At 37.1% G+C, this 16,521-nt stretch overlaps 1 protein-coding gene across 1 annotated transcript in view; it reads right to left on the bottom strand.

Moving 5' to 3' along the window:
* PLXDC2 (plexin domain containing 2) overlaps positions 1 to 16,521 on the bottom strand; it is a 249,294-nt gene that overhangs the window by 38,294 nt on the left and 194,479 nt on the right. The window contains exons 8-9 of the mRNA XM_041488579.1: positions 15,025 to 15,120; positions 14,005 to 14,086 (exon numbers count right to left, since the gene is read on the bottom strand). Coding sequence (XP_041344513.1) covers positions 14,005 to 14,086; positions 15,025 to 15,120 — 178 coding nt within the window. The remainder of the gene's footprint in view (positions 1 to 14,004; positions 14,087 to 15,024; positions 15,121 to 16,521) is intronic.

Here is a 16,521-nt window from a genome sequence, read left to right on the forward strand (position 1 = left end):
TATGGGATGGAAAGCTGGAAAAATATAGCTACATGTTGCGTAAAATACTCCTGAAATACCAAGTAAACATAGAAGGAAATATGTTAAAATCCAAGCTATTATTTTACAGAAAACGACTGAACATGCATAAGCCTCAATATTTGTAACTCTAACACAACATTTGAATAGGCAGTAGAAAATAAAGACTCCCATAGGGAATTCTTTCTGTTGAAAGAGGCTAAGAATAAAAGTGGGATAAAAGAAGTGAGTTTTGTTTTCAATTCCACTAGAAAGAAAAAGATCAAATTGTGGTTAAAGTGAGACTTGGCAGAGTTCTGATTAAAGAAGAATAGGAGGATATTTTCAATAAACTTAATGTCAGTTACAACAATAAAGGAAACATGCTGAAAAGAAGATAAAAAATAAAAAATATGCTTTTGCTAAAGGCTCTACTTTGAACAGTTAGAAGGAAAAAAGATAGTGTAAGAGGAGGACCCTAGAGTCAAATTTATGAGATTATGGTGCTGGCATTTCCAACAGAATCAGCAGAAACTTATATCAAATGTGTTCTCTGGGAAGGAGCCACACTGAGATTAGTCCCTCATACTAGATTACAGTTGCCACTGCTTTGACTTTGTGCATTTGTACCTGCACAAAGTGGGTATAAAGAGTGAATAGCAACCAAAGTTAGCAGAGAATTCATCTGTTAGCATTACTACATGTTTGGCACATAAGTAATTTCTCAGGGTTTGATGGAAACAGCTCTGAAGTACAACTGGATGTACTTTACATTCTGTTTAGCGATCCTAAAAAACACAACTTAGCTCTTCTTTCTAACATGATTGTCTGAACCATTTTCTACCCTTGAATATGCAGGTTACACTATCTCAGAATTACAGTTAGTGTTGCATATCCATTGATTTAGTCTCATTTTTAAAATAAAAAATACGAAAGTTGCCTTTGGAGAAAATTTTCCACTTTAGAGAGAAGGAAACAGGACATAGGAGACATGGAATGATCAGCTGAGATAACACAGAATTTGTTACAGAACCTAGAATTAAGCCCAGATTTTCTGAAAACCAGATGAGCATGCACTATTTCACAGCTTCTGTGTGTCCCATAGTACTCACAGACATATGAATGGTAGAACTGGGAACTAAATTGAAAAACATCAAGTCTCAGGTGGTGTGTACCAAGGCACAGATTTCATTCACACATTGCCCATGCTCTCTTTTTTATTCAGGCACTTTGATTGGGATTTTATTCCTTTTAAAAAACTCACACCGATAACATTAACAACTAGTAGAGTCCTTGTGACAGGATAAAAATGACCTGCTGCCTGGAGACAGTATGAAAAGGGCTGTCCACATGTCTGCTGTCACACATGAACCCCCAGTAATCATACAGTGCACACCATGGCTGGTTCAGTACTAGTGGGCAGCAGCAGCTGAGCTGCTAGAAGGAGAATTGCAGCATTGGTTTGGTTAGTGCTAGGTTACTGCCCCTGCTACGGCTCATTCACAACTCTAAAAAGAGTAAGAACTGAAAGGAAGCAGGAGCTACGACAGGCAAAGAGTGCTAAACTCACTCTGCATAATCCAATGCTTATATGCTGATAAAAGTATGTGAATTAGGGCTAAGAAACACACCCTCTGTTAAAACTCAGTGAACTCTTCAGACAGAGGGCAAAACAAGGAAGGACGGGAATCATCCTGTAACTGGTTATGTTCAAAGCAACTTAAAGTTTAGAAAGCTATTTTTTGTCCCAAAATAGTATCTTAATTGTGTCCATTTTTTATTCTAAAAGTGAATCTGATTCTGAAGTCAACATTGAGCAGGACCAAAAGAGATTACAAATGAATTACAGAACAGCAGGAGCACCTCAGTTACTTAATTAATGGTACATATTGATATTTGTTGTGATATCCAGTGATTTCATTAATGCATTATGATAACACAGATATTGGAAGAGTTAATAGACCTGAACAGAGTGGGAACTAACGATGACATTTAAGGAAGTGTACTCATAAAATTTAATTTATTTCCCTAAGCTGGGAATATCTTCTACAAGAACATGTTAGAGAATTCCTGAGTTTACATGACTGGAAAGATTGAGAAGACTGTATTGGGAAATGAAGCAGTTTGCTTGAGGTGGTCCTAATCTCAGATAATCCAAAATTTATGAAGAGACATATGAATTTCAGATTTGTTTAAATAAAAACTTTTGACAAGTATTTCGTGTTTAGTAATACGTAAAGTTTAAAATATGCTTAAAAAATAGACTTCTCATTCATGGTACTTCATTACAGAATGATATCTAGGAGGCTGTGAGGCAAATATGATCTCAGTGATGCTCAGTTTATATTGAGGAGTACAACCATAAGAGGTTAGCACTTCTGGAAAGCAATTAAGGCAATTGTGATAATTCTGTCCACAGCAGTAAAATAAACATGACCAGAAATGTTTGGCACTGAAGACTGCTGGCACACAATGGCCTATGCCTGAAGAAGCAAACTCTCTCAGCCTTGAAAAGGAGGAGGCTGCACATAAATAGCCAGCTGGGAATAACCTTTGGAACAGTCCAATTCCTGCACCATGCCTGGGAACCGTTCTGGACAGTGCTCCTGGGCATGGACTGAAATCACAACAGGAAACATCACAACTGTTTTAGGGACTCATACAATTGTTTTACAATGCCCAGGAAGCTTCCCAGGCTGTGCTTAATTTGCAATCCTATGTAAAGTGATACTTTGTATGAGAAGATGAACTATGCTTGTAAAAGTGACTGGGGCTACCATTCTGCATTATATTTCAATGAAACATAAGAAAAAGAAAATTTGATAAAGTGCAAAAAACTTTCCATTAAAAAATCTTGGTTGATTCCATTAAAAACCACTTGACTTATTTTATTTATTTATTTTTCCTTGTTTTATTTATTTCCCTTGTAATGAGACCAAAAGAAATTAGGAGTGATCATAAAAAATTGGTGGAAGATAGATTTCTCCATGCTAATGCAGTGGGTTGGATGCTTATATGAAAGGAAAAAAATCTAATGCTTCCAAAAAAGGAGATTAACATTCATCCTAAAAATTATCCTAGAGTCAGGTGTGATAATGTGGGCTGCTTGTTTCCACGGATGTGTCGTGTGTTTTGGCATTCCTGAAATGCTTTGTTCTCAGTTGAAGGGGACCAGTTGAGAAAACTCTGTCTAGGCCAACAATTTAGGCTACAATGGGTAGGCGGTATATAGCTTCTGAAATACATGAATCTCATGAACATTCAAATATTTGATAAAAGTTATCCAGCAAGTATTTCTTGGAACATACAATTCTCTGTTCATCAAGGAAGGAGTTTGGAACTACAAATTAAGTCCATCTCAGACATGATAGGAAAGAAATCTAGTATATTGTCCCTCACTAAATTATTCTACTGAGAGGGTCTACAAGACAGAATGAACCTACTACAGAATCAATATTTTTTACTAATCCATTTTTATAGACCTTTTTCTATTAAAAAAAAATCATCCTAAAGTCATAAAACTTGGGTTGGCCAAATTTGTGCATTTTCTAATACATAATTTTTGGGACAGAAAAAATGTCCAATTTGTTCATCTATTGTAAGCAGTACAGTTGATTTATTTCAGGCCATTGGTAGAGAAGATAAGATACAGTGCAAAATAGCAGTAGCACTGCTCTATGTACAGCAATGCATAAAAGCATTGCGAAATGAGCAATGATGGATAATGGAATTATCCTGTTATAGCTCTATCCTGTCCTTTTTTGATTACAAATTCAGTTAGGACTAGAAAAACTAGTTAGTTTCATCATATATTTGGCTCAGAAACTGCTGGTGTGGGGCCTAAGAGCTCTCGAGAAACTAAGAACCAAATCATGTTTGGTTTTTATTCCCTTTAACTTTCATATTAGAACTTTGATGTTCTAATATGTTCGAAGTCAAAGCATATATCCTGCCATACATGGTTAGAGAAGCGACCATGAGCTATTTTAGAATCCACTGTTTCCATTGGTGGAAGATGGTCAGCTCACTTATGACTCTTTCAGTAGCACAGGACTAGTAGTCAGCACAAAATAGTATAAAGAAATACACATAATAGTCAACAGAGAGAGAACTGGATAAAAATACCAGTAGTTTAGCAAATAAAGATAACACTTGCAAATTAATGTTAGTTAGGTTAAGGAAAATGTAGCAAATTTCGGAGGTGTGAAAAAGATATAATTTGGGACTTTACCCACAACAAGAAATGGAAGAAACGGCCTGTGTCAAGAAGATAACCTAAGTAGAGTAGAAATGATGCTGTAGACATGGTGTTAAATCATCTCATTGTTTTTTGGTACAATACATTATAGTGAGACAACAAAAGAGAAGTCTGTGACCCTGAGTTCCTCTGTCTTTGAACATGGCTTCATACAGCTGTGGTTCCTATCTGAACATATCAAAATCTTGAAGCTCTTTCTCTGAATGCAGGTAAAGCAGGAACAGTTTTTGCCTTATGTGGTAACGTCCCTCTCAGCATTGTGTCTTGTGTCTAAGTAACAAACATAGTTTTTTCTAATTTTTCTAATTGTGTCTAAGTAACAAAAATAGTTTTTTCTCATTTTTCTCATTTGTCTTCTGTATTAATCTATTCATCATCTACCTGTATTTCACATTTCACATATCATGTATCATGAAAATTATCATACTAACCACTTTGTATTGCAATTTATTTAATGCAGAGCTACTATGCATTTTAATTTGTTATCAGAAAAGTCTGTGTTATTTGAAATTTGAATTTGAATGTCCCTTGCATTCTTTGTATTATACAATTAAAGTCCAATCATTATGGTAGATGACAATTTGAGGCATTTATTTTGGAATCAGAAAGTCTATAAAGTCTTGTGTAGGAACCCACGAGAGAGAGACAGCCTATCACACACAGAATGATGACTACCAGCCTGAGTCAAGTTTCTTAAAATGTCTAGTATACGTATAAATCACATCCGTGGAACTCTTTCACAGGTGAGTGTCACCTTTCTACAATCTCATGGGTCAGTGTCACCTTTCTACAATCAGGTGCAATCTCAAATTTTGAAAAGTAAATGATATTGTAAGAAATACATATATAGAATAGTAATATTACATCTAGATCAAGAATCTTCAAAATGCTTCCCTATCTTCAGGTCCAGAATTTAATAGAAAATATTTTAACAGAAATACTAGGATTTCATACTAATGAGAATTATAGCAATCTTCTGCTCCTTTGCTAGAAATAATTTGAAGTTCTATAGCCCAGCCTTGAACTTCTTAAAAATCTGCATCAGTTATGGACATAACTGTTGTCCTCATGCTGTTCTGAGTTATTCAGGAAAACAAAGCAAGGTATGCATATGTGTGACTAATGCTGCAGCTGCAAGAAGACTGGCTATTTCCTGTATGAAAGCAGGATTCAAATTCACTTGGTTAGATATCAAATCTATTAATGTTCAGATCAGGATAATTTTATGGAGCTGCTGAGAACATCAGTGAGTACAGTGCAGAAGAATGTGGAGAGAAAAGAAGCTTGGGGAATGAATGGTCTGGTCTGGCACTGACTTGTATGAAGCCCCTGAAAGCTAGTGCATGTTCAATGAGCTTCTGCTCAGAGACTGAGCTTTTTAGGTTTGTTAGTATTAATCATAGGAATTATTCCAGACAATTTGTGCTGGAGGGAATCACAGAAAATCCACAATAATTCAACTGACTCCAGCTACTAGCAAAGTCCACCAATTTACAAAAAAAGTAATCTGCTATTTATCCATGTGAGATTCTCAGTGAATTGCAAATTCCTCTGGCTGCAGGCTAACTTTCAACAAAAACATGTTGTGAGCTCAGGACCATCTACGCTCCTTAACAGTTATTTCCAAAGTACTGTTATGTACATTTTACTGATATGTACCATTATTACCATTTATAAGTGTACCATTACCATTTACCATTATTTTTAAGTGTACCAACAGGGTCATCGAAGTTAATGCTCTCTTCTAAACAGAACTGTCATCCCACTTGAGAACATCTATTACTATAATCTTGTGAGGCTTTCTTCATCAAACAATACCATCACTGAGCTCATTCTGGTTTGAGAAAATGCTTTGTTCGTTAAACACTTTTGTGCCACTGTCTTTTCTTGCTTTAGTCCCATCAGGCTTACCATGCATACAAAATTCTTAATTATTGAATGCTAATTTCCTAACAGTTTCTTGCAGTGCATGAGGGCAAATTAGCATGTCAAATTAAGAGCAAGCACCTTGGAAAGTATAAGAAGTCAGGTGTGGAGCAATTTTCTGCTCAATAAAGTATAGATCTACTTATTGTATTGTTCCTATCAGTAATGTATCAGGGCTGACAAATTTACACATTTATTCTTGGCACATTTGTTGCACTAGATTAGAAAGACCAATTGCTGTCTCAATTTAGCTTTTAAAATAAAAGAAAAATATGTTGCATTTTAGAGAAAACTCTGACAAAGGGCCATACTTTCTGATTCTCAGGTCTGCAATACGATTGCTTCATAATTGGAAAAGAAACTGTATACAGGTTAGAAAAACATTACTGCCATTACTTTTCATTTATCTTAGTGTAAATGCGACCTAATTCAACAATCTGATTGTTAAGACCCATGTGTTAGGACTCAGCTATATTTTCATAGAAAACCCCTCCAGCTGTAGTGGCATACAAACATACACAATCTGGGCACATTTCTTTTGCTTTGTCTGAGGCAGGGGTATGATGAGCAAATTCATGAAGTCGGACATGTTGATAGAATGAAATATATTTAACAGAATACACTATATATTAAACCTCTAGCCCTTCAAAAGCATCTAAAATGAGATTTTCCTTGTAATTTGTAATGAAACTATTACATTGATTGGATTATATATGCTCCCTCTGGTGGTTTACTTAATCCACAAAAATGCCTTTTTTTTATTGTTTTTGTATTTCAATTGCTAAGGTACTGTGGCCAATTTAATAATAAACAGCACACTACTGTCAGTTAAATAGTGTTTGGATAAAAAAGTCCTGAGTATATACCAGCCAGTCTTCCTCCCATCTTTTAATTTGCAACTGAATTATGAAATACTCCTAAAGCAATCAAAAAACAAAACCAAAACCAAACCCACAACCCTTAAAACTTCAAGTAGTTAAAATGAGGAAGTATTTCAAAGTCAGCATTTTGAACCAACTTTGAGACTTTATGATGGAGTGCTAATGTCAGTGGAGAAGGGAAGCTCAGTGGATGCCGCCTATCTGGAATTCTGTAAGGCTCTGGCACAGTTCCTCACAACACCGCTGTCTAAACTGAAGAGATACAGATTTGGTGGTTGGTTAGGGTAGTGGATGAGGAACTGGTGAGATATTTGCATCTATAAAGTGGTGGTCAAAGGATCAATGTCCTGACAGAGATTGACGACAAGAGATTCCTCAGGGGTCTGTACTGGGACCGGCACTGCTTAATGTCTTCATCAATGGCACAGACAATGGGATCAAGGGCAACCCCTGCGGGTTTGCAGATCACACCAAGCTCAGTGATGTGGTTTGCCTTTCCCTGCTCTTCAGTGGAATCTACAACCCTTGGTGTGGTGTAAAAGCTGAGGAAAATGTAGATATCAAACAATAAGCTATGTGTTTCTTATTTGGGTTTAATTATTTGCTTTCATAAATCCAGAGGCTTCTCTAGTCAGATAGCATAGTAATTATGTTTACGGTTTTATAAATTCTGTAGGGAAGGTGCTTTGCTCAGCTGATAAATATTTTAGGTTACATAAAACTGTTACTTATAAATACTACAATATTTGAGTCAATACTTTTAAAAATGAGAACAGGTCTTGCCAATTGGGATATACAGACCGACAAACAAAAAACATTATCCTTTTTTTCTTCCTGATACTAAAAATTTCCAGACATGAACTCACATTTGAAAATTAAGTAAACATGTTTCCAAATTCCTTTTAAAGGAAGAAGAACAAACAAGACTTTTCAAACTTATCCAGAAGTTCAGAAGACAAGTAATAGGAATTCTTTTTTATCTCAGTTACTATAAGGACACTATGGAAAACTGTCACTTCATATTTCAACTGTAATAAGTTTGCTTAAAAAATGCAGGTGCCTAAAGATTCTTCCTTCCCTGCTTTCCAGCTAATCAGCATGGAATGCAAAACAACTTGTTTCTTTATTACCTGCTTAGATGGGAATAGTGATTATCATAATAAAAGATTAGAAGTATCAAGCCTTAAATCACATTATTGCTACTGTTCCCAGACACATTTCTGATTTTTCACTTTGCTCAGAACACATTCCATAAACCCCAGTTATAACCTGTTCATTTACACAACTAGAGCTATTGCTGGCACACAGGACTAAGCATTGAAGTAAAATGTACCACAAATGGGATTCTTTCAATTTTTTAAACTTCAGAATTGCTTTAAGAGTGTAAGAAGCTTTGGGATCTGTGCATACACACAAGGGCAGTATGACTGCCTAAAGTCCATGGAGTGCCCTAGCTCATCACTGCACTCAGTCCTGGAATTAGTACAGTCTCTTTCAGGGCACTTTTCAACCAGGTGGTTTGCACTTTGTGGGTCAATACCATAAACTGGTATGATTTCAAATCACATTATTCAAAGCTTACTCTGGAAAACAGAGTCTCCTAAGGATAAGAGTGCAAAATGTCACTTTTCAGACCAAGAGAAGTCCCCAGCAGAGCTGCCTGGAGAGCAGTGCCAGGAGATAATCCTGAGTCTCCAGGCAGCCAGTGACTGACGGTAGTGGAGCTGGTCTGAGCTGGAGACATGCAAGGAGGTGCTCAGGCTTACACACCTCCACAACCAGTGGGCCATTCTTCAGGGGTGACTTGTTTTCAGAGGACCAGTGTTCACTTATCTCCTGTGCCTCTGGGGGTTCTCTGATCACTGACAGACTGTTGTGTCAAGGCCTTTACTGAGTAGAGAAGCTTCGTGTGGCTCCCATGAGGCATTTCACTGCTCAGCCCTGCTTAGACTCATCTGAAGATTTTTTTTTTCTCATACAAAGTGTTGGATCCTTAGAGGTGTTTTGGTCCTAGATACTTAAGTCCAGAATTTGGTAAAAAGTTGCTTTTAGTACTGCTTTCCTATTCTGTGTAACTTCCCTTGAAAACCCAAGTGAGTCTGCCAACAAAGCATCCTCGCGGATTCAGCTGTTAGTCTTTTGGGTAGCCTTGGCATAAGGCAGACAGTTTTGAATATATGTTCCAACATATAAAAATTTGAATATATGTTCCAAGAGTGACAGCTGAGTAAAGCTATCATTTAAACTGTTTACAGCTCCTGCCCTTAGTACTACAGCCCTCCAGTTCCCTTATCTTCAGTGTAGGGGTGATGGTACCACACCAAACCTGACTGATGTTGCAGGTACTGGGGGATGCTTTTATCCTGTATTGATGAAGTGAAGTATGAGACATTCACAGCCTGAGTCTCCAGGATGCACAGATTGCAAGAATGTGCTCTGAAATATCAGTTTCATTTCACTGCCCAAATCTGAGACTTTCCTGCAGTTTATCAAAATAAAAACATCAGTATCTAGGGAATCTTTATTTATTAGACAATCAACTTCAAATATTTTCAAGGGAACTCACTACTTCAGTATCTGCAAGCAAGTTTTACAAACTGAAGTTATAAAATAACAGCAAGGTGGTCTTAAAACTTTCTAGAAAATGACATCTCTAATGTGCAGGCTATACCAAGTGCCTAGAGTATATAGACATTTTCAGATGCATAAGAAGCTGATATAAACAAATCTAACATTAATGAATTCTCCTAATTTTTACATGTCAGGAAGTTAGAGATAATGAAGGGCTAGTGATCCATGTTTCAGCCACTGGAGACCTCCATGGGACAGATGCTAAAGTGCTTCAGACATTTTATGGACATGGATACTTGTGTTGAAGTAACTTAGAATATCATCTTAGCTTACATATTTATAGTTAATCTCCTTTTGAAGAGTTTTACTTGTGAAACAGCTATGAAATATACATAGTTCCAACAGAAATTAGCTCCTAGGGGGATCCTCCATCTGCTGAAGTCAAAGGAAAATGATGTGCCTTTGCTTCAGTCATGATAAAATTGTGTGACACACATCATATTGGATTTCAGACCAGATAGTTTGATGACCCCTATGATAGAACTAATGGTGATTTAAGCTTGTAGAGAGTGCAGGAATAGAGGATTTGGCCCTCAGTCACATCGAAAATGGACCTGCCTCTCCAACCATTGCAGAGCTTGCACAGCAGCTGGTTTGAAGTTACAGGTAGGAAAAAAAAAATCACTGTTGTAGGATAAAGCTATTTTCATTTCAACACAGACTGCCTACATTGGGGAGTAAAGTTTTTCTGCAATGGTCACACTGGTCAGTTTTCCTTGTGCAGTGAAAGGTTTTACATAAAGTTTTGGGTTTCTCCCCACCCCACATCCCCCCCCGCCCCAAAACTGTACTCTGCTGTGTGAATGATTAAATATGTGGATTAAAACTAATGCAAGGAAAGAATTTAAATGCAAGATAGTGCTCCTGGTAGTAACATTTCTCTGGCTAAATGGGGTAATAAGTACCTGAGAAAAAAGGCTGTGTTTCCCAATGGATATGTGTGAGCTTGTTACCCACCTGGAAGTCTGTGTGGTCAAGAATATCTCACTTTAGAGCACCACAGTACTACTGTGGCACCACGGAAAGAACATCTGTGTGTGTTCCAGGCATATCTGACCCTCACTACCTATCAATGCCCTCAGAATCAAACAGGCATCCTCCCTCTGCACAAATCTGGGCGCTAGGTCTCTCGGGAGATTATTGATACATTGAAAACACACCACTGCCAGTTCAAAGCCTTCTTCAGCCTTTTGCAACAAATTGGCTTCCCCACCCTGGGATTTGCCTGCAGACAAGAGAGGCAGTCTTGGCTTCTCATCTCTTGGACCACTGTGTCCAGTCAGATTTGCAACTGAGAAGAATTACTCAGGCATTGCTCCTAAGCATTCCTCCTACTTCAAAATACCCTATGAGCACACATTTGAAAGTGGACCGTAAATATTAATTCCTTTGTCCTTTAGGTGCTTCTGAAATGTCTAAGTTAATACTTCATGGAATTCTTTGTCCTTGGTTTTTCAGTCTGATTTTATCCTACTGCAGCAGAGCAATGTGTATCATAAGAGGAGATAAAAGTCTCCATTGATTTACAAGGCTGGAGAGTGAAGAGCAATGACATACAGAAAAAGCTGAAGGACTGCAAGGTAGGAATTAACAACTTTCCATCCTTTATGATTTTTAACCAGGCTATTAGATTTTCCTATTGAGGAAATGTTTCTTGATTGCATGCAAAAAGAATATTTTAACACAGCAAATTTATTTTTGTGGGGAGCAAAACCACAATGTGGTACAGAAGCACATGATTCTGAGTACTCTTCTTTGAACCAGACATTGCCACTGAGAATGGAATACAATTTTTTAAAATTTTTATCTCTTGAAAATGATTAGACATGCTGAGAAAGTGCAAGGTAAAGGAAGAGAGGCACTAGACTAGAAGTCCATAGAGAGTATGCAGAACTGGTAAAAAACTTTCAAAGCTGAGAGAGAATGATTCCTCATCCCAATAATCCTGCAGTGTAACCAAATAAATATTCAGTTTTCACATTTTGGAAAGCAAATTGCTTCTTTTCACAAAATATTTAACCATTTATTATTTCAGATCTCTTTCTCCATAGAGATGAAATAGTTGAAATTACTCATTTCAGAAACTGGAGATGAGTGGCCAAGAAAGACAATGAGGACTGAAGCAGACATCCATCAAAGCCATGTTTCCAGAAGAAAAAGGCAAGCTAACAGATTAGTGTAAAATCCTGTATAAAGTGTTCTGGGGACTGGACCACAGCCTCTGTGGTCAAGTCCTAGATGAACAAAGTCACAAAGAAACTGGTCTGATCTCAAAGCTGGCCCTGCTTTGAGTGGGAGGTTAGTCTGGATGACCTTTTCCATTCTGAGCTATTTTATGACTCTATATACAATTCTCCATTTTCTAAAACCTGAATGAATATTGCTCATCTTGATAGATAAAAATTGTATGGTATGACTTTTTAAAAACTACTGAAATTCCCATGTAGGAGCATATTCTTAGTTTCATTTTCAGTATCCATCCTTTTTCTAAGAAATCCTCTCCAGTTCCTGCTTTTGCTGGTGGTCGAACAATGCCCAAAGACAATCTGCATGAAGTGACAGTCTCACTACCATCAGTAATGGCCTAATTAATAGCAATAAAACTACTCAGTCTACCTGCTGCATCTTGTCAAAAGAACAACCATGCTGCAGAATGGAGACAGCTGGTTTTGGGAAACAGTGTAGGACTACCTCACAGTAGGCTCATCTTTGATCTCCACATGCAAAAACAAAAAGGAAGGTTTTCTTCATTCAAACTTTAATTGAATAGAAGTAGATGTGTTCAGACTGTGCTTTTTCAGCAGTAAATTACACCTTGCCAGTTGTGAGGGGACAGCCACAAATGCTCCTAAATGAGCAGAAGGAAACACAGTGTGGCTACATGGCTGGTTCTGCTCCTGCTAAAGTTGAAGAATAAAACTTAGTTCTCCACAGTGAATTTGTGCCTCAGTGAGCAAAACATATTTCTCAGCAATTTCAGAACTCAGGAAGCTCAGGTGTTTGGAAACTAGAGGGAAACAAAAAGGATCTGAAGGCTTCTGCACCTGTTCTTCACAAGCAGTCTGTATTTTACAATATAAGTGAGTTCATCCAAACAGAAAGGAGAACACTGGCCACAAAGCAACAGGCCCTGCTCAAACCAAAGCCAACAGGAACTCAATGCTACAGCATCTATTGATGGGAGGAGGATGAAGCAATGCTGAAAGCAAAGAATCAGCTAAGGCAACTAAGAACTCTTCATGCTTGCTTGGAACAGTTTTCTAGAGGTAGTATTACTCTTCAATATATTTGGTATGCTTTGTATTACTTGATTTGTCTTAGCTCTAATTCCACTAAAAAGGTTTTTGCAAAACAAATGGGGAACACTTTTCAAGTGACTTACTACAGGAGTTGTAGCATAAGAAAACATTATAAAAATGACTCCAATTTTCTACTTCTGTGCTGTGTTCTTCAGCTGTTTACCAGTTCTACAACATGGTGTCAAAATATTGCACTATTTTAGAAAGTTAATTACCTTTTCTTGTTTCAGTATACATCCATTTCATACAAATTATTTCTAAACTTAATCACTAGAGCTAAAGAGCACAGCAACAATGAATGCCCATTATGATACTGCATTTTGTTTCAGAGAACTGGCATGAAATTCATCATTATGGTCAGTGAAGATCAGTGAGTGAAAAACTTTTTGAGAAGCTGCAGTTGCAGAGCTTCCATTTTGCTGGCTGTGCTTCAGCTGCTCCACAATGTAAATCACTCCTGCCATGGACTTGACTGTCCTGGTCCATGTGTCACTGAGAGGATGAGGAGACCCAGTGCACCCACTAAGTGTAATGACAGGTTAAAAAGGAAAGTACTCTGACTGTTTGGATGTGTTGGTCTCCCTGCTGTTAGCAAGGAAGTTTTCACAGCTACACTAACACCTTGCATCTCCATGGGGTTAAATTATTTTTGATGAAGCCAATGATGTAGGGAGAAAATATGATTTTTATTACGATGTCTCCTTCTTTTTCTACTTCAAAAGTATGACTTAAAGTCTACTTAAAGTATGACTGAAGAAATAAGAACAAGGGCTTAACTCCCAAGTCAACTGTTTTGACTATTCTTGCCTAATAGTTGAAGTGAAATGTGACACTGATGTGTTGCTAGTGATGACACTTGAGATTTATATTCATATTAACACATATCTATAAACCCAAATGTAAAAAACTTTTAATGCTGAATAACTGGCAGGCAATGGTTTTGGATAGCCTTTGAGCACAGCTCCATACCCACACAGACACACAAAAAAAGAAAATAAATTATTTTCTCTACCTTTGGAGTTTACTGCACCAGCTGCAGTTGAAACCAATCTGGGCAGTGACACAGGGACCACAGCTGGTAAATTGGAGACAAGCTGGGATGTAGATAGACACAAATTATTACATTATTCTCATATATGTTTCACATAAAAAAACCCACAAAATAAGAATGTATCTTCTGATAATATATATTTAGGAAGCCAACAGGTTCAACCATGCCTAAATTAAGACCCTGAACCCAGCCTGTTACAATGCTTTGCACAATTGCATACACAAAAGTTCATTCCATCTGTAGTATTCCATTTGTATTCCACTTGTAAATATATTCCTACTTCCACATCTGTTCATTCAGCTTCATTCCTAAATTTTTAATCTTTTTGCTCAATAGTAAGTGTTTCCTTAAATCTCTTTCTTCCCTGGCTGTTCTTTGGTGTTGCTAACATTCAGACATAAGCAGATAATAAGACTGACAGAAAAATGTGCAAGAACTATAACTGGATTTAAAAAAAGGAAAAGTAGATGTTTCTACTCTTTTTACAGTAGTACAGCTGGCATTTTAAATCCCAGGATTTCTAAGCAATGTAGTTTTTACCTTGGAAAAAAGAGCCAGATGAGCTGCAAAATATTTGGAGCCATTTGTTTGGGGATATGCCTTCGTGATGTGATGCACAGCACACAGAAGAATTCATGTTTGCATTGCAAGCATGAATGTTGTTCTTTGTTTTTTTTTTCTTTTTTCTTGAGGAAATGTATCTAAAGGCAATATAATCATTCTTCTGAAAAAATGATTTGGCACAAATTTAATTCAAAACCTACTGGGAGCTATGTACCTATAAACTAACTTGAGATACACGAGGATGAACTGGATAATGCATCATCCATTCGGGAATCTAGGAGAAGATAAATTAATCTGTTTGTGATTCTAAGTCCACAGATAAAACAAAATATTTGAAATTGTGTATGTGTTGCTGGGAGGGAGAGGGAGATAGATGATTTCTAGACCTGGCTCCTGCTTATATAATGTTTTACTTACTTGGAAGTGGTATCATTTCAACAGCTGAGAGATTGGTAATCTTTGACATCTGTAGCTCCACCCTGTGGTATTCATAAATTGTTCTTCTGCGGACATCTAACAGGAAAGAAAAAAATAAATAATATTTTCTTATTTTTCAGTCTTTAGATTGTGAAAAATAGGGGACGTAATAAATGCACACTGTTTCTTAGGTGCACATATGGCAACTATTTTTCTCAAGAATATATTTTTAACTCTGAATATCACAAAATAACACATAAAGATAGATAGAGAATTTTTCAGTGGAGAAACCCTCAGAGCTGACAGAAAAGATACTTCTCCTGGAAAAGGAGAATTATGAAAATGTTGAGTGTGCTCTCAAGCATCTCAGTCATTGATCTGAGCAGAAATTCTAGAGGGTATACTGTCAGACATTTTAGGGTGTATTTCAAATGTTTGCTTTCCTAAGACATTTTTCTCAGCTTACAGATTTGAGGGAAATTCTTTATATGCTCACTTTGTCAGTTCTTGCCAAAATGTGCAAACAAAACTTATTTCATTGCTTAATCAAATTTGTTAGCTACAAGATGGCTCACATCTAATGGTACTAGAGTATATTTTCATATTATAACATATTAGAGAAGACATTCTTCCTAAACAGCTGTTGTGCATAATCTTTACACAGGCTGACTGCACCTGTTTCTCAAAGCAGAAATTCAGCATAGTCAATGTACTGTTCTGAAGGGCTTTGAACTCACAAGCAACTGTAAGACCCAAGCACAAGATAAACATGAAAAAATCACACACTACTTCCCAGAACAATATCCTGTAATGTGTTCTGAAAATTCCAGATTTTATAGATATAGTTGAAATATAGACTGGCGAGCTTGTATGTTTGAAAATCAAAAGTACAACCTATAACACCGATCTGACACAAAAATGACAGCTTTCTGGGGTGCTGGTTTCATATTTATGTTCTTTTTGAAGGTCTGCTAAACTAACTGAAAGCAGAGCTAAATTCAATCACTGACCCTCTGCAGTCATTCCAGAGAGGAATTAAGGGTTACATACAAAGGACTAAGAGATTACCCAAGCCAATGACCAGTCTTAGTCTACATGTAACAGAAGAAAAGGGACTTGTAGACAGTCACAAACTCAGTGTTTGGAGGTCTTGTATGCCGCCAGTCCTGTATGGACTAGGGCACACCTTGTTGCTTGGGGAAGCAGCTTCTCTGCCCTCTCTTAACCTCATTAGCTTTCAGGGACAAGTAGGCAGCATGTCACTTTCAGACAATAATATTTCTATTTAGCTCCAAACCAGCACCATTGCCAACCACTTCTTGCAATTTATTTGAAGCTTTGCTACAACTTCATCCCTCCTAATATCAGAACTCTCTTTCAGTATGAAATGAACCTATTATTGAACTAGTTTTATGTGCTACCTACAAAGTCATTCTGACTAGTTAGAAGATGGATATGGGCAGGTGCCAAAGTTTACCCCAATAAATGCCTTAGCCA

Source organism: Pyrgilauda ruficollis, unplaced genomic scaffold, assembly GCF_017590135.1.
Source record: "Pyrgilauda ruficollis isolate IOZ18807 unplaced genomic scaffold, ASM1759013v1 scaffold12, whole genome shotgun sequence".
NCBI classification, from domain to species: Eukaryota; Metazoa; Chordata; class Aves; order Passeriformes; family Passeridae; genus Pyrgilauda; species Pyrgilauda ruficollis.